Consider the following 25062-nt stretch of genomic DNA (forward strand, 5'->3'; position numbering starts at 1 on the left):
TTAATTGCTTTGGTACAATTTTCACATGCGAGTAGTAAATTAAAAAAAACTCTTAATACAACACACCAAACTGATCACACTTGTATCAAAGCTAGTCATTCTTTCAAAACCTGCTAACATGATTGTTTCAGAACACAAGATTGCTGTGACGTCTAATGAGAATATTTGGTTTTGTAAAGTCACAATAGGATCAATGAAGATGACGTTGACTTTCTCTGCCAAATCTGACAGTACACAGAGTATGTTATCAATGCATGATACTGTAAGAATTTTTAAACAAGTACAGTAACACTGTAATGTAATTTACTGTACCATACTTTTCCGTACTCTTACAGTGCAGTATGAAATGAACTTTTCAGATGCTTTTATAATAAACAAAGTGACTTCCAATTGTGAGAGACTTAAAGGATTTGTCAGTCCTGTAATTTGCTTTATAGTTGTTAAGCCTTTGTTTACTGAATCACAGTGGACATTGATGGTTCAGATGTCACTGGGCTCACCAGTTCCTGCCCTCTTCCTCCCTCTGATGCCCACCTCTGTGACCTCTCTGACTGGCCTCCAGTATACAAAGTAATTGTTTGATTCATCCCCCTTGCAGTCCATCCTGCACAATGTTGACAGATTGCAAATGCTCATACACAAAATCTGAATGCATTTGGTACATGTAAACAATTGTGGTTACATATGATATAAATTGGCAATTTGTTACAAATTAGTTATATTTTCCTGTTATGAACATGTGATTTACTGTAGATGTTGATATTCTAAAAACATAAAATAGCCAAATCAGCTGAAAATCTATAGATATACCAAAAGATTAATTATTTAATCATTGAGATCAGTTGGATCAAATGATATACAAATGTATTAAACTGAATGAGAACAGATGCAAATGAAAGGTTTGACAAACCTGACAAACTTTCTGCAAATTTCCCACTCAATATTTTCACATGCAAAAGGAAAACGATTCACCGCAAATGTTTGTCAGAACTTTGCAGCTCTTCACCAGTAGTGGTGAACCTGCAGCAATCCTTTGCCGGCAATGAAGAGTTTGGCACAAAGCTAATTTGCATGTGAAAATTATAAATTGAAAATTAGTTTTCCAGAACAGATTTTTATAAGAGGATGCAACATGTCGAGTTCCTGTGTGATTATGTTGCAATATCACAGAGACTTGGGGACCAGAACGCAAACACCCAGAACACCCTAAAAATATCCCTAACAAAAATTAGCTGGTGAAGCTGGTTGACCAGTAGGCCAATGTTTTTTCTTGTAATGCTGGTTAATCAAGAAAGTCTTACTGCTAACATAGCTAGTCAAAATGTCTTGTTTGAATATCAGCAGCACACTAACATCACGTGTTGTGGAGCATCATTAAAACACAACATATGCTGGTTACCATCTACACTGTTTTTTTTTTTCAGAAGGGTTGACATAACTGCAATACTAAATATCAGTATGCTCTATGTGTAGTTCAAAAGCAGCAAAATGTGTAGTACATGACAGTGCACACAAAGTGAATATGTGAATCAGTATTTGCTGTCAGTATTAGAACATGATTTGATATTCCGCTTTGCTCTTTGCTGTCTTTCAGCTCTCCACTGTAAAAGGTCGTTTATACCCTCCATCCTCACAGTGTTTGTCTCTTTGGCAGCCACTGAATGTGTGGGTGTGTATATGTGCGTGTGAACAAGGTCAGTCTGTGAGAGGGGGCTCCAGGGTGAAAACCACACTCAAGGTCTTGTTGTCAAGTGCTGAGGCCTCTTGTTGATTCGCTGATGGGCGATTAGGATAAAGCACAGACAGGCCTGGTGCGTGTGGCATAGCTTACTTATTGAACTCACCTTCCTTTCTGTTCTGGTTAATCTTATCTTATAAAAACATATCTTGTTGATGATTTACATTATCGGCAGGGTTTGAAATTAACACCCGCCAACCCACTGCCAAATGCGGGTAATAATCGGCCGTGCCAGGTAACTCAGTCACTACTTGCCACTTTGGCGGGTAAAGGTTTTTAGGGTTTTTTCCTGCATTGAAAATTCTGTGACTGTCAGGCAACTCGTTGCTTCTGCCGAAGTCATGCCTCTCATAACTTACACACACATCTGTGTGGGGCGAATGAAGTGTGATTTCGTGTGATCCGCCACAGTGCACACCATCACGCTTTAGAGAAAAGATCTCCAGAGCTCTGTGACAGTGAAGCATGAAACTTGAGAAGGATATTGCTGCAGTTATTGCTCCAAAAAGGGTTGGTCGCTCCAAATCGCCATTGAAGATATAGGGAGCCCATAACCCTTTCCCTAACCTTAATCATGAGTAGAAGTTACGCCCCCTTTTGAGTTGGCACAACCCCCTTTTGGATTAACAACACCTCTTATTGGAGTAACTCCGCCCTCTTTTGGAGATTCCACCCCAAATTGGAGGTTACGGTCTGCCGCTATACCTAATTATGAAACTTGTGTGATTCAGTCACGCTTTACTCAATATTTCGCTGGCCAGTGGAAACACAAAACTTTATATATATATATATATATATATTATTTGTATTTATTTTTTTAATGCAGTAACACTAACTGGTAACTTGAATGATTAATATTAGGCAAATCTATTAGACTTTATTTTTATTAGGCTTCTGCTTTGAAGGTTTTAAAATGTTTCTAAATGTGTTTAGGCTACGGTCTTACCTCCCATTGGCCACTGTTAAACAATGGTAGAACAATGGTAAACTTTCAAAGGCAAGTACATTTTGAAGAGGTTGAAACTTTCCTGAATTATGAAAAAATGATTGACTGTTCTGGCTATTCTGGAGGGGACCACTCAAGATCATTATATTTGGTGGCTCTGACGATGACGATTATGCTGTGTCACTCGGAGCTTCGAGCGAGTGGTTCACGGATGATATTGCCACCTCTTTCCCCAGCCAGGGTGAAGATTGTGCACAAGCCACGGACAAGGAGCTTCTTAACGTCCTCACGAGGGCAGTTGAAGAGCTCGATCTTGAGTGGTCCCCTCCAGAAGAGCCAGAAAATTCTCTCCTGGATGAATGGTTTTTGCAAACAGGCCGTCGTCAACAGACCGAAGTTTGGAGTAGGGCTGCAACTAATGATTATTTTAATAATCGATTAATCTAACGATTATTAGAACGATTATTAAAAAATGAATCATTAGCTCTTAATCAATTGTTCAGCTTGTGCCCCAGCTTAAAAGGTTGTATTACATGCTTACTAACAATAAAGAGGACAAAATCATCTTTTAAAAATACCTCTAAATGACATTCACTGAATTAACGGGAAAAAAAATACTTTTTATTAAGTTTAATTCAGTAAAGAAATTCACTGCAAAAAATACTATTGTTCTCAGGTTTTTTCTCTTGTTTTCCATTTAAAATTGTCTAAAAATCTAAATACATTTACTTGACAAGCAACATATAAGATATTTAGACTTGCTTTAAGAGAATGTATCTTAAATCTAAGTGTATTTTTTCACTTTATTTTTCATAAAATTCTGCGAGTGCAGTAAAACCAAAGTATATTTATATTCAAGATGTACTCTCTAAAAGCTTGTATAGATATCTTATATGCTGCTTCTCAGGTGAATGCATCTTTTTTTTTTTTTTTTTGGATTTTTAGATATTTAAAAATATTTATATTTATATTATATTCAACATTCTCAGAAAACAATTTTTCTTCTGCAGTATAGCTGCTAAAGAAAATGTATGTTGTTTTAAAGGATATTTATATCAGAACACAAGCCAAAACAAAAACAAATTAAAAACATATTTTGTTGCAGTGTATAATGGTGTGAAGACTACCCTCTCTCACCTTTCTGTTCACTTCAATCCATCTTTAACTCACTAAAAAACAAACTCCCTCTTATTAATAAAGCTGCATATTGCCAATTTTCTTCACGATAAGAAATGCACAGTGACATATATTATGATTCAATAAGTTGCGAGCCATCACGTTCTAATCTATTCTAGCTGCATCCTCAAGGGGATGAGGGTTATTCACTTGCGGTATACTCATGTCAGTCACAGTCCCGCAGGACTGTGCTATCATGCTATTTCAATAAGCACTCATATAAGAAAATAAAACTTTTCCAACTATGCTGCGAGAGGGTTAATAATACATACTATGCATGTCTGTATGGTTCATATAAATTCCAGACTGCATTAATTTCCATCTGGCATCGGCCATGTGGGACTATTCCTACACTTTAATATGACTTATAAGTCATCTGCCTGTGGCTCCTTATAATATCTCTATTTAGTGTTTTATCTCTGAGAGTGCAATGTCACGTAGTGTGGCGTGATGGGATTCAGTTCCCCATAGTGCTTTCAGCAATGTCGAGTGAACTGAATCGATAGGGAACGTCTCTGGTTACATGTGCAACCTCGATTCCCTGAGATGAAGGGAACAAGACATTGCCAAAGCTGGCTGCACTACTACTTCAGAGTTTTCATAATCGAGTGACTCACGCCCTCGGTCAGAAAATTCTGAAGAAATGTGACTGAGCGTCCGTTTCAATAGGCCTGATGTGTACCTAAAGGACCGGGGCTCAGACACCATTGCCAATCAGAGGATTGGCATGATGGTATAAGGGTTTGAACAAGGTCATGTATGGACACTTCCCCATGGTGCTTATGGAAATGTCTCGTTCCCTTCTCGTTTGAATAATTGCCTCCTGTGGCCAAAGATGAAAGTATTGTTAAAATGTCCTCAGAGTTGTGCCAATAGCAAGTTGTATTTTTAGTTGTCAATGATGTTATATAGACAACCTCAATAGGCCTACATATTAACCATACCATAGGACTGTGATTACTTCTGGGTTACCATGAGACCAGAATCCACATCTCATCAGAAGTGCTAGAAGGAAAGGTGATAATGGTTGAAATTATGCAAAAATGTCTGATGGGGGATGGCGTTGTCAGAAATTCGTCAATATGGGGTTTATTTCAGGGTACACAAACTTCAGAAGCAACATGTGGATTTCCCAACCATTATTCATATAGTCCAAATGGATAAGGTAAACAGAAATTGCACAAAATGCAACAACAATTGTGACAAAATGTTCAAGAATTGTGTTGTAGTAAGGAAATTTAGCAAGCAGTAAAAACACTTATTTTCTAAGTATAGTTTATATGTGGTTTCAAACCCTCTTGGATGCACTGAATCATGGTTGTAGGTAGGCTATAAAGGAGGCATACGTGTAGAACACAAAGCAGAGCTGACAGTATACTGTTTTCTTTACCGCAGACCATGCCTGCGGCTCCCTCCAAATGGTTGTCAACATTATGTGTGTTTTGACTGATTCAGGTGGACCAGCAATGTAAGAGAGAGGAAGACAGTGTGTGTGTGTGTGTGTGTGTGTGTGTGTGTGTGAGAGAGAGAGAGAGAGAGAGAGAGAGAGAGAGAGAGAGAGAGAGAGAGAGAGATAACCATTCAACCAGAAGTGTTTACCCAAACCAAAGACCAAGCATAAATGATCCGATTAGACAGTGGAAGTCACTCGACTACACAAGAGATAAGACTCCATGAATGTAGCAGCCAATCAAAAACTCAAGGTAAGAAGGTGCCACGGCCATAGATTAAAGTAACCTGACGACTGATGAGGGTTACTACATCAAGGTTATTACAAAAGGGTTTAGCTACAGGCTTTTAGAGTTAATAAGTTAAAAAAACACATCTTCACTCTTAATCATTAACTTCATGAGCCGAATCATAAAAACACAGAGAAATGAGTTAAGAACAATATGAGGCACCAGAGGAAAATGTTATTGCTCAGAGGTTGCTCCGTCACAGCTCAGGAGACAATGGAATTCTTATGGTTCATTTTAATGAACATTCTGATTCTGATTCAATACAAGTTAAACTCAACATTTTTGGCATAATGCTGATTCCCACAAACATATTTTAGACTTGTCCCTCTTTATTTTTAAAAAACACCAGTAATGGAAGTGAATTAGGCCAGTCCAGAAACATTGAAATACTCACTGTTTCAAAAGTAAATCCACAAGATTTAAACATTATGCATTTTAACATGGTGTTAGTGTGATGAAATCTCTGTTCTACATGATTTTGTGTGATAAAATTGTTTACCAGAATTACAGGGTTTACTTTACATTTATAAGGTTTGGAAGCAATTTTATCACATTAAAATCATGTTACACAATCTTGTGGCTATACTTTTGAAACAGCCTGTCATATTTTATTTTTTTTTAATAAATGAAAGATGAGTTGAAATAATTTTTGTGGTTTAGCTCAATCGACAAATGCTGTCAATTGAGCTTAACTTGTATTATTGAACCTGGAACATTTATTTAAGTATCAACTTTGTCTCAGATGTTTCATCAAAATAATTTACTTGGCATACAGTAATATGTATAGAGGTATAAAATGAATGTGGATAGACAGCTCAGATAATTTGGTCTTTGAAGGATTTGATAAGAGTTCATATTGAAAAATATCAGACTTTTTATTGCAGACTTTGGTATCTTGCCAATTCTGAGCAGGTAATGACACTGTTGAGATCTTAGAAGATGACCCATATGAGATCATTAGGGCCTTTTTTAGGGTTCTAAGGAGAAAAAAAAATCTGAGAAGCAGGAGACGACAACTAAGATATAATTGACATTTTATGCAAAGCGACCTTTGTGTTGCATGATTGCATGGTAAGTGAACATGTTGCTCCTAAATGTTCCAGTACCCTGAAATCAACTCCATTCTGCTGAGTTACTGACAAGCACTATCTCCCATCAGACATATCTGCATCAGTTCAAATGTGTTTACCTTTCCTGTTGCATTACTGAGAGCACGTTGCATGAACAGCCTCAGAGACACAATTTCTCATCGCATGGAAACCAGGAAGTAATTCCATTTACCTAATCGATGATGAGCCTGATTCATTTGGCCTCTACAATTACATTTTCACTCCACTCACGGTTAGGTTTAGGGTTGGGGTTTGGATAGGCCATATGGTTAATTAAATATGTGTTTCTCTTCACTATATAACATCATTAAAAACTTATAAAACTTGCTTTACAAATTGTTTTCTGAGCCACTTTGGACATTTCACCCAGAAACTGGAGATTGCGTGTGCCCATACGTTAAACAACACTTCCAGCATTGGCCACGGGGGCAGTGCTTCAAATTTCAGCAAGCACAGACCGATTTTAGCTGAAGAACTTTCACATTACTGTTGCCAAATTCACACTGAGATCAGTCTGCAGATCTATGCTCTACCAGCATAGTCTTTTTCTTTGTCTTTTGTCTTGCCTCTTTAAAATTACCACCTTATGCTTTGCATTGCTCTCATACCCTTGAAATTACAACAACGAGAGAAACTGGCAAACTATGGTAACTTTAAATAATTGTGCTCTCACAGATAATAAATCAATTATAATTGTATGACACCAGCAGCCATATTTTACAATTTGCTGCTCATTTCTAGCAACTTACTTCTCAAAACCAGCCTTTTGTTTTCCTGAAACTGGAATGACCTGCACCCAAGTTTACAATACGTCCACTTTTCATGGCATTTTAACCTCTTACTGCTGCTGCCAAACTGTGGCATCACAAACCATTAGTTAGATATTCTTGCAGCTGGAATCATTATATGGAACCGGCAATTCAGGTTCTAAACCTGCAGCGTACAGCTGATTCTTTTTCCAGTCTCTGTATCATTACAGGTCTACAGCTGAAACCAGAGCTCAAAGGTGCAGCAGATAGGGACTCCAGATCCACACTGGCACGCTGTCTATACCGAAACTGATCAAACAGAGAGCAGGTGAACATGCATTTCACTCTCAGCCTGTGCGAACGTGTTTGTGTGCTTGCATGGAAAAGCTTTGAAAATGTTGTTCGTTTGAAGTGATTATTCCAGCATCATTAGTCTATCTGAATGAATGTGTTGAGCTGTTTTTTGTTTCTCAGGAAACAGATCTTGCCAGGGGCCCTTAAGGAGGTTAAAGGGAATCAAACCCTGTGCTGATTAATTATCTGAGCTCCCACGATGCTATGACATGGGGAAAAGTATGTTATTCTTTGAGGGTCATTAAAGGCCCTCCCCAAAGAGGGTGCTAGTTATTTGACATCAAACACTTCAGAGTTCTAATTATTACTTATTTTTTAATAGATCTATTATTTAACTGCACTTTGGTCAAATCGATTGCATGGTTAAAAGTAATTTTTTAAAGTTCTTCTTTTTTTTAAAGAAATATTTATATTCTCACCATAACAAACCTTTGCCAGCAACCTGTTAGCGGTCCAGCAGGGAGATTTCATCATAAGTATCGTTTTTTGCAGCACCTTTGAACATTCTAAGTTTTATCTCTAGTATAGGATGATGGACAGTCTTGAGATGAAGATGCTAAAGTGTTTATCGCAAATTACAGGGTACTCTTTGAATTCAGTGAACTCAGACAGTTTGTAAAACAGTTTGTCACCCATTATGTAAAGGTATGCTCCAGGTGTAAATCATGAACCCTAAATTCTGCTTTCTCTATATGAAAATGAAGCTCAGGAAGCTTGTTTATCAGAGATGGTTCTCAATATCTCACACCCTCCTCCCATTCTTTCACTGATGACATCATCTCTGTTGTGTGATAAGTTAAATGGTGTGGCAACACCAAAGTGTGGACATCTTTTTTATCTTTATGATAATCGAGCTGATGGTGATGCTCTAGTGAAGACTCTTGTTTCATTGGGATGAAGAAAAAGAATAGATACAGAGAGAGATATATTAGACTGAACCTCCGCCTGTGATGTCAGCTCATTGGGAGAAATTAGTAAAACTATTCCTCATAGAGATTTGCCCTCCACATTGGCTTAAAAAGTCTTTTTTTTTTCATTGGTTACACAACGTGAGGCCAAAGCCTGATGTGCAGCGCAAACAATGTTGCTTCCTGGAAAACAATAACACAGCAGTTGATAAAACGATTTGAGCCTCTCTCATAATGCTTGCCAATGATATTATATTTGAGTTACTGTCTTTCTGTTCCTGTGGATTTTTGTTACTGAGATATGCTAACTTAACAAGGACCTTTCTCCCAGATTTCAGAGTTTTGGTTTGGTTTTGTTGAAACTGGTATGCACAATTGTTTGGGATCGTGACATTATTCTCAAAACACTTCTGATTAAGGTAAGATGTTTTACATTGTGACGTTATTTTCATTACAGTTAAGCACATTTTACCCTTTTATTAGACAGGTTAATCACTCATTATAATTGATATATACCTGTATATATATATATTTACTATCTCATAATATTTCTAAAAAAAAGTTGTTTGTGCCAACTCTGTTACATAATGTCAAATAACGACTTTGTGCCAAGAAAAAATATTTTCTGCTACATTTGATCCCTGTGGTTTTATATTTTACAACAGTTGAATTATTAAGCTTGACAGGCCAGTATAAGTGTAAACATAATGAAATATTGATAAAGACTGTAAGAGAAACTTACCTCTGTTTGAACCATGAGGTCAGAAACTTATGATGATTCCACTCCCTTAAATATGATGTCAGGAAGATCAAACCATTACCTTTAAAGGGAGAATGTCACAGCATAACAGGGCAGAACACAATCTGCAAGGACAAAGTCAAGAACATGCATAAACCAAAACCATGTAGTCAGCATGATATTTGAATTCCAATAAAATATTTTTGTTTTAGAACTTGATCTTCTACTCTAAATAACCCATTAAAATGTAACGGTGATAAATGGGGACATACAGGCTCATATTCCTATTAAAAACATACATTTAAATGAAATGCATTATTTTGCATTACACCCTAAAAAGAGTTAAGAACTATCTAATAATGTGATTAACTTCAGTATCCTGTTAATTATAAAGCAAGTAAGTCATAGGAACACACATAATATTTTGTCCCAGGCCCTGTGAATTTAAGAGATTGTCCTGGCAGAGATAGAAATGGATAGATGTAGAGAGCAAAGGCATCAGGGAAGATGTAAAGGGGAAATATATGCCACCCAAACCAACTCCAAAGGCCCCAGCATTCAGCAGCCACATATGTGATACTGAATAGCCTGACATGCACGTACAGAGCGTGTTAACCTTGAGCGAAGCAGAGGGGAGAGCAGGGCAGAGGGTGGTGTTAGTGGTGCTAAAGGCCTAAGCAGGTGTGACAGTTCTGATAGCTTTCACTGGACAAAAAGGTTTTACGGGCCTCCAAGCAATGCTAAACCACGGCTGACCTCACCACTTGCCTGTGTTGGCAGAGAAGCTGTGTTGACAATAACAGAGAGAAGGCTAACTCAGCTTCCATGTTTTTCAGAGGAGATAAAGGAAAATGAGCAAATTTGTGTTTATATGGTCAGAAAATAGTACAGTACTATAATAATATGACTGTCAATTGAAGACTCATTATATGTGAAATGCCAGGATTGTTGTGTTTAGTGAATAATAATAATAATAATATAAGAGTATTTTTAACATAGTTAAATTGAAAAAGCAAAAGCTTTTCATGTGTACAGTTTTGATAGTATTTATAACATTTTATACAGAATGTCAACATTTAAGTCCCAATTAATTTTCTATTTTTATCCATTGGGGGGCAGCAAATATTATAGTATGGAATAACATACAATTTCTGCATGATACGCCATTTGGAAACCACAGAAGCTCTAAATTTGTAGCTACAAACAGAATTTTATTCATACATGTTTATAATTAAACAAACACATATAGTTTTTTGAATAACCATAACCAGCACTAATATCATGAAAGGAACATATACGCTAACATTATATTCTAGTAAGAATTTACAATTTTTTTTTTTTTTGCGTTTTCAGACATTTTTTTTTTTTTTTTACATAAAGAAAAACGAATTTAATAAACTTTCACAATAAAGTGGGCGGTCCCACATGCCACATATTTCATGGCGTCACTTCCGTTCGCTCAAGTCATTAGTGCTCGTCTCAAAGCTGTTGTTCGTCTGTTTCCAACCGCACACACACCGGAGGTCCGGAGCTGTTGCGACTCGACGAGACACAGTCGTCAACAGCAACAAGCAGCCGACGTTTATTTTCGTGTAAAGCCTCATTTTGCTGAAAGAGGATACTGAAATAGTTTTGCCTGCAGGATATTTGGTGCTCGATTGCGATCTCTTCATTAACTTATTTACAAACTCAACATGGAGGACGAGAGCAAATATCTCCCGCAGCTGCTGGCGGAGCGAGACAGCCTGGACTCGTCGTTCACACACGCCATGAAACTTATATCCGCAGGTAAGACCAGCTGTGTTGTGAAAACAAAAATCTTATCGGATAACTTATTTTGGATGTAAATAGTCGCGGTTTTGGCAAAAAGAGGACGGCAGACATCGTGCGTAATCTGTACTGGGACAGAGGGCGACCGTTACAAGAGAATCGTTTGAGTGCGCGAGTAGTGTGTATTTCTCGCAAGCCAGCCACGCACGTGCTGCTGAAGTCATTTTCGAGCGGGTCGGCGTTTACTTTGAGGTTTCTTGGGAGAGTTTTTGCGTGTGGGTGTTATCAGTTTATATTGTTCACCTCTATCCATGGTCTAATGGCGTAGTGTCGTAGAGTTTTACCCCGTCATCCCCCGGGCAGTGGTCCCATTTTCGCTCGAGCATTTTTGCTGTATTGTGTTTAACCGGAAACTTCTAATGTAAACTATATTTTTTTCCTGTTTAAACTGGGAACTTTATTATTGTTAATTACTCTAAAATAATTCTGATTAAGGAAGTTGTGAGGAATATTTTAGTCCTGCTAAAATGATTTTTATTTTGATTTAAAAAAATAATTATGGTTTGTTGTTAAAGGGCTCAACGTGGCATGCGTTTGCATGCGTCGAGTCGCAGGAAACATTCACGTGTTGTGGTCGAGGCTAACAGCTCTGGAAAGCTTTACATCAGCCGAGATTGATCGAATTAAATTGAAAACGGGTGGATCCCTTAGGTTTGTGATCTGTCATAGTAATATAAAACACGTTTCAGACCATAAGTTGCTTTAAGAGCGGGAAGTGTTGCAGCTGGAGAAAGTAAAAAAAAAAAAAATGGTGTCGGAAATGTCTCTTCCTTCTCCAGCTGTCTTGCATTATCAGTTTCGTGGGATTTTTTTTTCTTGTGGTTTGTGTCCAAGCAGATCAGTTCCTTAAGTTACCTTTGCAGTGTTTAGCATCAAACTTGCAGAGAATAGCACTATAGGGAAGCGGAGTGCATTTATTGATTGTGTCTTTGAGACCAGCAGTTTTCTTTACAACCTGAAGCAAACCCTTGATGCAAAATTACAATTTAGGGAAATGTGCCTGGTGATGGATGAGAAAAATAAGGCATGCTTTCTGTATTCAGCACCTGTTTAGAGTTATAGAGGAATTATTCTGATCAAGTAAAAATAGATTATGGTTAGTAATATGAATAAAATCTCATTGTTCATATTAAACCAATTGGTTCATTTCTATCTAAGTATGTTGTATTCAAAGGAGGTTTTCTGTGTGCATGAAGCATCCATTAAGGTTTGACCCTTCAAAGGGGTTAGACTTTTTGTTTTCCATCTTGGAAAATTAATTATAATAATCTAATGCTGATTTTTGCTCAGTTTACCTGAAAGTCTGAAGACTTTAAATGTTCTAGTGGATTTGGTTTGAGAGAGGTTTTGTCCAAGATGCGTGCTAGATGGTTGTGCAAAAATACTTATTGAAAGTTACCAGATTCTCTCTCTTGCTCAAATATTTGCAGCTTTTCCATTTGTAAATGTGTTCACATGACCTGATTCAATGTCATATTTTCACCAGAATTTGCTGAGTTTTTCAGATGATAACTTGATGACTTCTCGTTTCTCATTGTGTCTTTAAGAAATCGAGAGGGTTCAGAAAGGGGAGACTGAGAAAGAACCTGAAAGCTATCTGGACCTCTTCACAACAAAAAACATCAAACTGAAGGAAAGGGTTCTTATACCGGTCAAACAGTACCCTAAGGTGAGTGTTTTAAGAGGAGTTTTGGAACATGTATACTAAGCTGGTTTACTTCAGGTTAAGTTTTTGCAGTTGGGTGTGTGCAACACCTTATGGCCAACGTATACTCCAGTTGTCCCATATGCGTGACACAATTTTCGTTAACAGTCTGCGTGGATTGTCCCGATTTTCTCGACACACAAACAGTCCTATTCTTTGAGCATTGGTGGAGCAGGCACCTGCCGTTGACTACTAAGAGTATCACAAAGTAGTTATAGTACATTCGTATTTGCTTACATTCAAAAGAGTATATTTTGAAAAGCAACGCAGCCGACTGGGCACGATTGGATCCAGAACGTGTTAAAGTGAATTATACCTGTGCCCTTAGTAAGGGTAAACCGAGGTCATTTTGATGTTTTCTGAGTTGTGTGAACTGTATGAACAGTTCATACAAAAAAGAAGCAAGTAGAGTAAAATTGGGTTATGTATCATGCCACAAATTGAGGACTGGATGAAGTAATTAAAAAGTGAAATATATTTGTAAGCTAATGGATTAACCTGCTCGCAGCTGGCTGCCTAGTTTTTTTATTAATGCATTTTGCCAAAATTTGATGGGCAAATCCTAAGAAAGGCCTGTAATCTGTCACGAAGAGGCTTACGATATATTGTAAGTTCAAGTTTCTTTGTATAAGTTCCACGAGGGCTTGGTTTTCACAACTTACCTGCCCTAGGTGTTCATACTGTTCGACAGCGTCTTCTAATATTTGAGTGCAAGACTTTTTTTTTTTTTCTTTTTTTTGCATCCTTTAAGTTTACGAACAGTCGAAACTAGCGGAGTTTAATGTTTCTTTGCTACTCCATCCCTTGAGGATCTTCAAATTTGCTTTTCGTTGTGCATGCCATCTATCTTGGAGGCAGCAATGTCTGTAAGGTTATTTACTTGTGTGACTGGTCTTAGGTGGTCTTGACTTACACAGCCAGCAGCACATAAATGGTCGTGAATTTAACAGCAGACTCTTGCAGATTAACTGCTGTTTCTACAAAAGTAAACACTGGATTTTTATTTTGCTGAGTGGGATGCTTGTTGATTTGGTGCAGAAAACCAGATGTTTCTTTGTCTCCCGAGTGTGCTTTCCTTCCGTTCTAGATAAATGTCCTCATGCCTGTGATCTCAAACCACAGTGTTGGTGCCGAGCGGAGCTAGACTCAAGCCTTTGATCTGTTTTGCATTCCATTTAAACCCGCTCTGTTAGGGGAGATCAAAACTGTTGAGTTTTCAGTCCTTAAAACAAGTTCCGTCAAGCTAAGTGGAATGCTGCAGATTTCTCCAAACACAATGAAATTTAATATTTAATTTCTGTCTGTTGCTTTGTGCAGTTTAACTTTGTTGGGAAGATCCTTGGACCGCAGGGGAACACCATCAAGAGACTGCAGGAGGAGACTGGTGCTAAGATCTCAGTGCTTGGGAAAGGATCCATGAGGGACAAAACCATGGTAATGTGCTATTGAGTTTGAGTGATTTTTGCAAAAATGACTTTAAACTAGTAACATCTCACCTTTGATGCTGGAAAATATCTCAAGACAGCTCCAAACTTGAGGAATAACAATGTGTATTTAATGGTGCAATGAAGATTGTGCATTACATGGCACATTCTTACTATCTGTGTGAAAGTTAAATGAACAGACTGACTAATTTGGATCTTCTAAACAAATTTTTACATTCTTTAGGAGGAAGGCTTGAGGAAAGGTGGAGAGCCAAAGTATTCACATTTGTCCATGGAGCTTCATGTGTTTATTGAGGTTTTTGCTCCTGTTCCTGAGGCATACATGCGCATGGCACACGCCATGGAAGAGATCAAAAAGTTCTTGTTTCCGGTAAGTATTCTGAAATCCATCGATCCAGCCCAAAGATGGAAATTTGCATTGTACCGAATTGCTGATGTTTTGTCTCCGCTTTCTCTTTATAGTGCCACAATTATGAATTCCAAATGGGTTGTTCTTGCCGCTTGCGTTGTCAGATTATAAATCCACTCCTATTGTCTGTGGCAGCAGATTAATATTTAATCTGATAAATTCATTGCTTTTGCACTTACACTTGTAGTTGAACAGAGTGACTGATACAAGCGACTGCTGTTGTGAATGATTGTACTGTCCGTCTACACATAATGACCTAGATCTGTAGAAATCTGGCTTTGAGCCTCACACCGGCCCTTACAAATGTTACATATTAGTCATGCTGTCCCTCTTCCTATTGGTCCGGCATCTCATTCAGTGAAAATGCTTAGCTCAAGTTTTTTGTTTCCTGTCTATGAGGCTCAGGCAATTTTATTTCATGTGCTTTTGTGCCTTGTTTTGTCACTTAAGTGATCACTTCTCATTTCTGCTGTGTCATGCAGGACATGATGGATGATATTTGCCAGGAACAGTTCATGGAGATGAAGTTTCTAAATGGGGGTCAGGAACATGGGGGAAGAGGACGAGGAGGTCCACCCGTCAGAGGCCGTGGAGCCCACCCAGCTTCAGGGGCACCCAGGTACCCACATTCATGCATACACATGCTCAAAATATCCGTTGTTACTGTGTTTAAACTTCTCAGCTTGTGAACTATTTAGGGGTGCAGAGGAAATTATAATTTTTTTTATCATTATCATAGGGGTCGTGGTATGCCCCCGCGTGGAGGTGTTCGTGGTGGCCCACCTCGAGGCGGAGCTGTTAGAGGAGCTCCTGCTGGGAGAGGAGGGCCACCAGCCCAGTCTGCCAGAGGAGCTGCTGCTACCCGTGCCCGTCCAGCCGCTTCTGCTCCACCTAGGATGCCCCCTCCCCCACCATCCCACACTCAGGCCCAAGAGACATATGAAGAATATGTATGTTACCTCCTTAGTTTTAATTCAATACATGACATGTAAATTTGTTTGAAAAGATGATTTTTTTTTTCACTCTAATGAAATTTGTCATTTACTCGCCAATGTGTCATTTCGAACCTGTTCCAAAGTAAAAGAAATATATAATTATATACATTTAAAGTGAATGGTGATTGAGGCTGTCCTTTTTGTTGTAGTTTTTATTTTTGCTTTTTGTGTTCCATGGAAAGTCATGCAGGTTTTTGAACAACATGAGGTTGATTAAATTATGACAATTTAGAGGAGTGATCTTTATAGACTTAGAACAATACTAGAACCTGCTTACTTGGTGTTACTAGTGCTGTTGATTGTGCATCTCTTTTTTTTTTTTTCCCTCAGTCTTATGATGAGAACTATGCAGAGGCAGCCTATGAACCCTACGACAGCTACTACAGTCAGCCGCAGGCGTGAGTTGATTCTATGGATAATAGTATTACTCTAAGTTTTAGATTTGTACAATGCCAAGTTTCCTCAAAAATATCAACTTTGCTTATGATTGTATTGGTTTATGGAGGCTTTTGGAAACATCGCAGAGTCTCTTAAAAGCTATTCTAAAATGTCCTTCACTTAAGTTTTATTTGGATATTCAAGCCAGTTTCTCTTGTTGCTTTGAGACTAAGGATATAACACATTTTTTATTTTCTCTCCTCAGAGAACCAGAATACTATGACTATGGACATGGAGAGACACAAGAAGGGTACGAAAGCTACGGTAAGATATTTCTCATGTATTTGGGGATATTAGAACTATTTTTTAAGAAGTATTTCAGATGACCTTTTGGAGTCTCGCCCCTTATTTTACGGTTTTGAGTCGCCATGTGTAAGGTGAAGCTTTGTTTGATAGCGATAATAATGGTGTAACTGAACAGTTCCTTTTATTGCAGTGTAAGTTGCCAAGGAATCATTTGTCAGTAAAATTAACACTTGCTCGTGTGTGTGTGTCTGTGCTTGCACTCGCTTGCTCCAATAGCTCAAGATGATTGGAACGGAACACCGCGTGCTGCCGCCAGTGGAAAAGCTCCCACTCAGAGACAGACTAAGCCTGGGTTCAGGGAACACCCCTATGGACGATACTAAATGTGACTAGTGGAACGCCACCCAACATGTCGCCATGACAACTGTCGCCCATGGCAGCTCGCGCTTTAAGCTACCCGACAAAAGTAATTGTCTGCTTTTGTTGAAATTTTTTTTTTTTTTTTTTTTTTTTACTCTGGACTTAATAAAAAGGAAACTCAACAGATTGGCATTTAAATGCCTCAAGAATCGTCATTACCCTTAGAAGGAAAAGAATTTAAACATGGCTGTTTTTTTTATTTTATTTATGTTTTTGGCAGTTTCTTTTCATCTGCTCATACCTATCCTTGCTTTTTTTTTTTGTTGCATTTGTCGATGGTAAAAGTTTGTTCCAATGGTTGGAGAGGAGAAAAAAAAAAAAAAAAAAAAAGTATTTAGTTGAAAGGTGAAGCCTAACAACTGTACAGCAAGTTTTTATGTGTGTTAGGACACCACTTCAATTGTTACCATAAAATCCCTAATGAGGTGCAGTTGCAGATTCCCATGTAGGCTACATTTCAAAATTCTGTTTAATACTATCGTATATAAAAAAGAATAAACTTAATGTCTGTTTTGTAATAAGGAATATAAATTACTTGAAGGAAAAATGTCTTTAATGGTATTTCCAACAGCCATTGATAAATCCTCATTTGATTTAAATAGTCCTAAAAGCTGTAAATTTAGATTTAGTCCACAATATTTTTCCTTCCATCTTTTAGAGTTTTGAAATATAGCCCAATTAGACGCTGTTGAGATGAACTGTCCTCAAATCCTTAATTTGTTAAAATAAGATATTACTTTTAAACTGTTCTGTAGAATAACATATGTTTGGCTACTTATGTTTAAAGGGGGGAAACAATCAAACAAGTCAGATTACCATGGATGGCACCATGCTATATAAACTGCATGCACAAAATGCTTTTTAAAAAAAAAAAAGGATTTGGACAACAATCTCCACAAGGGTCATCTCTTTTATGTAAAGGGATACTGCAGCTAAAACCGACTCTTGTACATAGTTTAAAGGAAAAAGAAAATCAACCTACATCCAAACTGTACTTTACTGCCATTTAGTATTTGTATCGTCTCCATAAAATGTAGAATGACACATGTGTAAGCTTGCCTAAATAGGTAACTAAATCTGTCCGAAACATGTTTTTGCAGCAGTTGTCAATAAAGCCTAGTTTGTTTTTTATGAAACTTTAACCTGGGTTATTTTTCTTTGTCATCATAAAATCTGAAATGGCCTTTCAAATAACTTAACCTTCGGTACAACTTTTCTTCCTCTTCAAAAACAGATTTTAAATTTAAAACAATGCATGTAGTCTGAAGACATAAACTACATTAAAGGATTTTGTTTAAAGTGTTTGATTTGACAATTAAAAGCACACCTTTAATGTTTCTCTCTCTTTTTATACTTAAAAAGGACCCTAGAGGTAAGACCTGTGCTCTTTTAAAATAACCTGGATAGCTTCCTAATGTCTATAGAGAGAGCTAAAGCTTTCGATGCTTGGGTATGTATTAAACTTTTCTTGAATGACATTTTTATTTTTGGTCTTACTCAGAATGGGAAATGTATTGACCAGCCTGAAATTATTTGAATTTAAAAGTTAAGCTTGCAGGAGCCTTATGTCAAGTCTGATGCAAAGACACGTTGGCTGCTTTTAGTAAAGAGGACAGGAGAGGACTGTAAACTTAAGTGCAGCATTGTAAAGGTAAACTTAACCTTAAATTTGTAAGTTGGTAGTGTTTTATTTATTTACCTTAAACTTTGTTAACTGCGTGCAATGATTTAAAAGATTCAGTCGTTTAAAAATAAAAGTAAAGTGGAAATAAAATTTACAAATACGGAGTGATATTTGTGTCTTTTTAAAATATTTATGTGTACTAACATTCCAGACCAGTATTGTAATGCAAATCATGCTAAAAGTGCTCAAATCTAGATCCATCTATGTTTGTAATGCTGCTGCCATTCTTTTTTTTTCAAAATCAGTGCGATTTTTAAATTTATTTAACGTATTGAAAAACTTAAATGTCCTAAGAGTACAAAAGTTACATGGGAACGCTTGAGTTGCATGACTCAAACTTTGCAGATTGCATGAGCTTCTTAAATACTACATAGTTTGTCTCAGCGTTTGACTATTCGGTCATAGTCTTTTCTCTTCCCTCAGGTAATGGTGCCTGACAATTCCAGGAAATGGAATCTGTTTGAAAAGAATGCGAGACCTCTGCTCGGGTGAGTTATACCTCCCACATTCTTTTTGTTCTTCTGTATAGTTACTTGTCAATTTCAATGCTGATGAGTCATAGATTTCCAAATCTGCACCTTCTGCTGGAAAACGAAATGGTACACAGTTTGTCTGCCCGGGTGGGCCGGCTTACCGTTTCCACTTGTAAACTCCTATGGAGCTCCACTTAGTAATTATTGGTAGCTCCTGTGGCCTAATGTGATAAATGGACTCATCGTCTAAGATGATTCAGATGTTTGGCTAAGAGTTGCATGTGTGCTTCACTCTTGCCTTCTCTGCTGATTGGCTTCCAATTCTTCTACAGGGAAGTGCTTGTTCAAAGTAAGAGCACTCTTGCCTCTGAACATCAGCAGTCTTTATGGGACCAACGACAATGACAGTTCTCAGAAACCAGAGGTCTGAAGGACGTCTTCTGAGAAGAATGTAGTGGATCTGTGTGCAAAAAGAAATCGACGTTCTGGTCAACAAACGGCCCAAGCTTGAACCAGGCCGATATGCGCAAGGTGCCCCATTTGGGTAGTCTCTTCTTGGATGGAAGTCTGTGTTAATGTATTCTATCTGTCACCAGTCATATCTGAGGTGAAAGTTAATTTCTTTGTGCCAGAATGTTTCTGGCACTCTTTAGTGGTTACCTCAAGGTGTTTCTTAGCACCCTTAACTTGACATTTTCATCTTTAAATTGACCTCATGCTTTTGTTTGCCAAAAAATTATTTTAACAAGCTCTGAAAATTCTGTCCAGGCTCTCCAGATGTCCAACTCTGACAATACTCCAGTGCTTTATTCTGCTAGACAAGCATGACTTCCCTGACACACTCGGTTCCTCACTCTGAGGAATGTACATGCTAATTTAGAGCTGATTTGGCCATATCTTTTTGCACAGACTTTGTCCTTTAATTGCCATGGTAATGTTCACTCGACTCGTGAGGGGAGATATGTTTGAATGGGCTTATGTTGATTTAGCTGTCTTGGAGTTTTATAATTTACAATTGAAACTTGGGTCTGAAGCAAAAACATGCTTAAGCTTTTGCAGTGTTAATTTTCATTAAATTATATTGTAAAATAGTTTGTTTCAGACTTGTACATTGGACTATGGTGTTCCAAGAGTAGTGATATTTGGGCTAACAGCACTGGAACACTTCACTGTTTATCACTCTGCTTGTCTGTGTTTATATTTTCATTGTTGACTCCTAAATTTGTGTCTAAATTATAATTTACTCCACATTCTTGTTTATAGAATTCTCTCACTTGTGATATAAAATAGCTTTTTCTGATCTCTGCTATGCAGTCTGACTTTTGAACTGAATACATTTGTGCATGTGTACATGTCATTGTCAGAGTACATAAGTTGAGCTTCCCTGGATCTTGATCTTTTGCTCATTTTTTTTCTCCAGCACAAAAAGGATTCAGGCTTGTCATTCTGACCAATTACTGCTGATGACAGCATGTCCGTTCCCCCGTAGAGCCGGTACTGGTTGCTGACTGGCTAACAGGACTCTGCCTTATTACATTAGACACACATCAGTCCTCAGCACAGATTTTAATAAGCATCAGGCACCGCTCAAGTGACATCGAACAATTGGAAATGGGAGTATGTAGGTATAGGGTTGACGCTGTGTGTGTGTGTGTGTGTGTGTGTGTGTGTGTGTGTGTGTGTGTGTGTGTGTGTGTGTGTGTGTGTACGGGCCTCAACATAATGACAAATTGCAAAAGCAGATAATGGAAATATTTAATGTATTTCCCTGACACATGCTGAGGGGCAAATAGACTACAGAACTCTCTGGAAGAATAGAATGTTCAAGCCAACTCTCAAGCGCTTAATGGGTCTCTGTTTACATGGTTATAGGTATGTGTGTGTTGGACATGCCTGACCTACAGCTGCAGGGGAAATGCCTCTATGGTAGCGTAAACGGCATGCGTGATGGTCTGAAACAGTTGTGGTTTGGCAGCTCATCAGTCCTAACATATTCTACATGCTGAAAACCAGAAGCATGGTTGCATGAATGCAAATTTTGCACCACGGTCCCGGTCAGTTTCTTGCATGGTGATTTTGTTAGTTTCGCACCTAACCAGTGCGTTCACTCCAGGGAGTCAGTGTAGTGAGTGCATGGGGAGTGGCTCCAACAGTTTTATGATGGTTTCTGGCTCAAGTCCTGGAGAACCATGGCCGCCGGCCACCTTTTCAGTGTGAAAATGCTGGTAATAACCAAGCCTCCAAAAGGGCTCTCCCTTAATGTAGTGTGACGAGAATAAATTGAATATGTCCATGTGGAATCTGGCTTGAGTAATCTGTAGCCCTCCAGGACAAGAGTTGGACACCTCCACTTTGGCTGTCACTGTAGTAATATTCCACTGCATGTTTTCCAACATCCACTTAAGTAACTGCACCCAACACAAAGTGGGGAAATTATGGGAGTTTCCTGTGATTGGAAATGGAATACAAGTGCCAGGAGTTTATTCTTTTGTTTTCTTAAAGAGATTGATATGCTTGGAGTTGCCATGCAGCCAAATTTGAGAGTCTTTCAACACTGCAGTTTGTTTTTATCGCGATAGTAACGAACTAAGCTTTTGGGGGCTGAGAAACTGATTGGTGACATTGGGGAGCGGACAGAATTTCAGTTAATTTGCAAGTCATTCAAACTTGTCTCTGTCTCTGGAAGTTAGTACATCTTCAAGCACATTTGATCAAGTTCACACCCAGACTGCAAATGAATGAATCTGCCTCAAAGGGAAAAGCCTGATGACTTCAATGATTTTGATGTGGTATTTACCAGTAAATGATTTTTGGCCTCTAAAATATTGTCAGAAATAAAGATATTGAATGCAAACAATGACTTTTGTGTTAGTTACTTTTCATGTATGTGTGTGTGTCACATAATGGCTCATACTGACATTGATTAAAACGTGCCTTTTTATTATTTTAATTATATTCCAGTATAAATAATGATGCACCAGTGCGTCCGCATCGGCCAATAAAAGCTTAATCTTAATTTCACGAGGTGGAACTACAGTTAAAACTTTTAACAAATAATTGCATTACTCCAAGTTTGACATGGCAAGGCATGTTAAAGCTGAAGTGGAGGTTGCTTCAACTCAAAATCACCATTCAGTGCATTCAAGAACATTTAAAAAAAATAAAGCTTTAGCTTACCAATTTATTGTGTGCCTACAAAAGAGGCTACTCTGAGCCCAGTTAATGTGAGTTAAGAATGTTAATGTGATTTATATATTTGTATATAACCATTTCAGATCCATTACTCTGAAACATGTAAGACATGTAGAGAGTGAATAAATGAGGTTGTGTAATTACCATTGTTTTGAAACAACATGGCATGAAACAAGACCATCACCAAACTATCGTTATCAGCTGATGTTGCTTTAAAATAATCTGTACATTTTTGTATCGTGAATCTCTAATAAAGTTGATTTCTTTTGAAAGCTTGTGTGGCATACTGTCAATTACCACAGTAAATAATTTGTAATCATTCTTCAGTATGTATAAACAAACCAAAAATGTGTTGATAGAAATCTACTTGCAATGGAGGTCTGTGGGGCATGCTTCGGTTAACCCATTAACTTCATCTTTAAGTACAGGCAACATTCAGACAGTCAAAGCTTGAGTACTCATTCTGCAATGAGCATCTTCTGAAACCTTGATGGGTGAATAAGACATTGGATTCATGCAGCTCTCATGAATAATGAACAAATCCCATTTATACTTGAATACTTTTAATGCACAGCGAGACAGCACTTTCTTGGGTTGTGTGCTTAAAACTGTTTAGATCAAACCTTGATGTAAGTGGCCCTTTTGAGTAATTGCAGTGTCTTAATGGAATGTGTGTTTAATGTGGGCATGCTCAAATATCTTGTGAGAATCAATGAGACATGCAGGGCACTACAGAGCTTGAAGGTAAGTGGGCACCAGTCTGCCATTCTGCTCTATTAAACTAGCATTACGTTCTACAGGAAGTATCAGGTCTGCTTGATGAGAAACACACAGCCTTGCAAAAGATCCTTTATGGTCCTTTGTCTCCAGCTTGTGTATTTATGGACGAGTAATTGCTTCATTCTTGTGGTTTTCATCAAATAGTTTGGCGAAGTTGAAGGACTTAAAAGGAAACTGTTCTCACTTTGACCTGCAACCCACGCCGACAGCACAAATCCACAAATGCCTGCTCTCTTCCTTTCTCTTTGCTGGTCTGCTGCCAATGTGTTTGTGCAGAGTGAGACTGAAATGGCAGCAAATCCTCGGGAGTGTTTTTCATGTGGAAATGAGTTGGAGAAGATGCAGAAGTTTAAGTAGTTTTTGGTTTTCTAACGATTGCATTTTTACCAAAGCTGCTGCCTCAAGCTAACCTTCGATCACCTTTTAAAGATTGTTCCTTGTTGGGTATGTGGTTTAAACCGAGTAGTTCGTCACAGGTCAGCGCTGCGGTCCACCTCGACACGTCCATGCATACGCAATGCTTTTCTCTTTGTCCCTGTTCACATGGAAACCCTGGGCCTCATTAGCTTGCACACTTGACTCCAGACCCCTGTCTGCGCTTCCACAGGAGTGAATCCCTCTAAAGCAATTTAGGGCTCGATATAAATACATTTTTATGTTAAATAGTTGCCTTGAAAGGAAGTGTGGGGGTGGGGAAGTGTGTGCTTTACCGAGCCGCAGGCTCCCACACGTCCCTTGTGGTTTATTCACAATGCCTGGTCACCTCAGGCTGTTTCACCCCTCGCTATCTTCTCTTCTCAAATTTTTTCCCCTCTATATCTCTCTGGTCTCGTGTTTGACCCTGTCTGGATGCTGTGCCTTTGCAGGCCTTGCCTTCTGCTCAGCTCTATTTTTAGTAAGACTGAAGTAAGTCAAGCAAGGGAAGGGTAAGGGGGTCTTTCTGCAAGACTTCTGCAGACTTCAAACATAATTACCCAAACAGTTACCTCAATATCGGTCTCCTTGCAGCTAACTTGACCAGCAGACAAAGCAGTGACTCACTTCTCAATAGAGCTTTTAACTGAGAATGAGGGGTAATTGCCATTAATTATAAGTTTGTGAATTGAAGGAACATCTTATGTAATTTGTAGGTATGGTGGATACATTTATTGCCTGCACTTCAGAAAGAGAAAGGTAGATTAATAAAAATGAAACTTTTTCTTAAAAGCATCAGGACGAGTATATCTTAAGATCTTTCTTTGCAGTGTGACATTCACACTGACAATTATTTCCAGTGAGTAAGTAAACAAAAGCCATTCAATAGCAGTGAAAATTGGTGATTTGATGCAAAAGCGACTGTTGGCAACATGACAAAATTCCAGACCCAAATTCTGAAGTCCCATTGGTGACATCCAAGACTATAGGGTCACATAATTCACCTCCTGATACAGTTTGTATACTGCTGGGGAATAGGAACATCTACTAGCAGTCAAAAGTATAGTAACCTGGCCTCCTGCAATTTAATCGATGTCAGTGTTTGGACACACCTTTTAAGATTCTATCACATTTACCCTTGCAAATGGAATTTCGCACATGGAATCCATCCAATAAGTGCTATCAAGAATTTTGTGTGTGATTTAAGTTCGGTCAATGTTAATGTGCAAACCTTTTTTTTATATATTCAAAATGGATGAGGATCAAATGTTTTTTTCGTTTCTTTGTAACTACACTCTCCCAGAACATAAATTGCAGCATTAAAAAAAAAGAGGCTGCTTGGCAAGTTCACATTTAACCATGCCTTCTTAACCTCAAGAATTTTGATGTACTTGGGTGAATGATACTGAGCTTTAACTCTTAATAATACTGTATTAGTAGTTGACCAATGCGGATAGCTACATCATGCAATACAGTATTGTTACACTAAATAAAGCAAGCATTTATTTAATGCAGTATCTTTGCAAAATTGTAATACATTTAAAAAAAGAAAAAGAAAATGCAGTTGGCCTGC

General features: G+C 38.1%; 1 protein-coding gene across 2 annotated transcripts; it reads left to right on the top strand.

Annotated features, from left to right (window-relative positions):
• Positions 1 to 10955: 10955 nt before the first annotated feature.
• Positions 10956 to 22527, top strand: LOC127650777 (KH domain-containing, RNA-binding, signal transduction-associated protein 1-like). 2 transcript variants are annotated; one of them, XR_007971479.1, is made up of 11 exons: positions 10956 to 11246; positions 12836 to 12957; positions 14311 to 14427; positions 14662 to 14808; positions 15330 to 15466; positions 15587 to 15797; positions 16173 to 16240; positions 16486 to 16544; positions 16803 to 16992; positions 19054 to 19118; positions 19436 to 22527. XR_007971479.1 is itself a non-coding variant. In XM_052136412.1 (9 exons), exons 1-9 carry the CDS (start codon positions 11153 to 11155, stop codon positions 16907 to 16909), a joined length of 1062 nt encoding a protein of 353 aa, XP_051992372.1. In that variant the 5' UTR covers positions 10956 to 11152; the 3' UTR covers positions 16910 to 19047. The 2 variants fall into 2 exon arrangements, 1 of the variants encoding a protein (XP_051992372.1); XM_052136412.1 differs by lacking the exons at positions 19054 to 19118; positions 19436 to 22527 and having other exon boundaries at positions 16803 to 19047.
• Positions 22528 to 25062: the final 2535 nt, after the last annotated feature.

Source organism: Xyrauchen texanus, chromosome 10 (genome assembly GCF_025860055.1).
Source record: "Xyrauchen texanus isolate HMW12.3.18 chromosome 10, RBS_HiC_50CHRs, whole genome shotgun sequence".
Classification (NCBI taxonomy): domain Eukaryota; kingdom Metazoa; phylum Chordata; class Actinopteri; order Cypriniformes; family Catostomidae; genus Xyrauchen; species Xyrauchen texanus.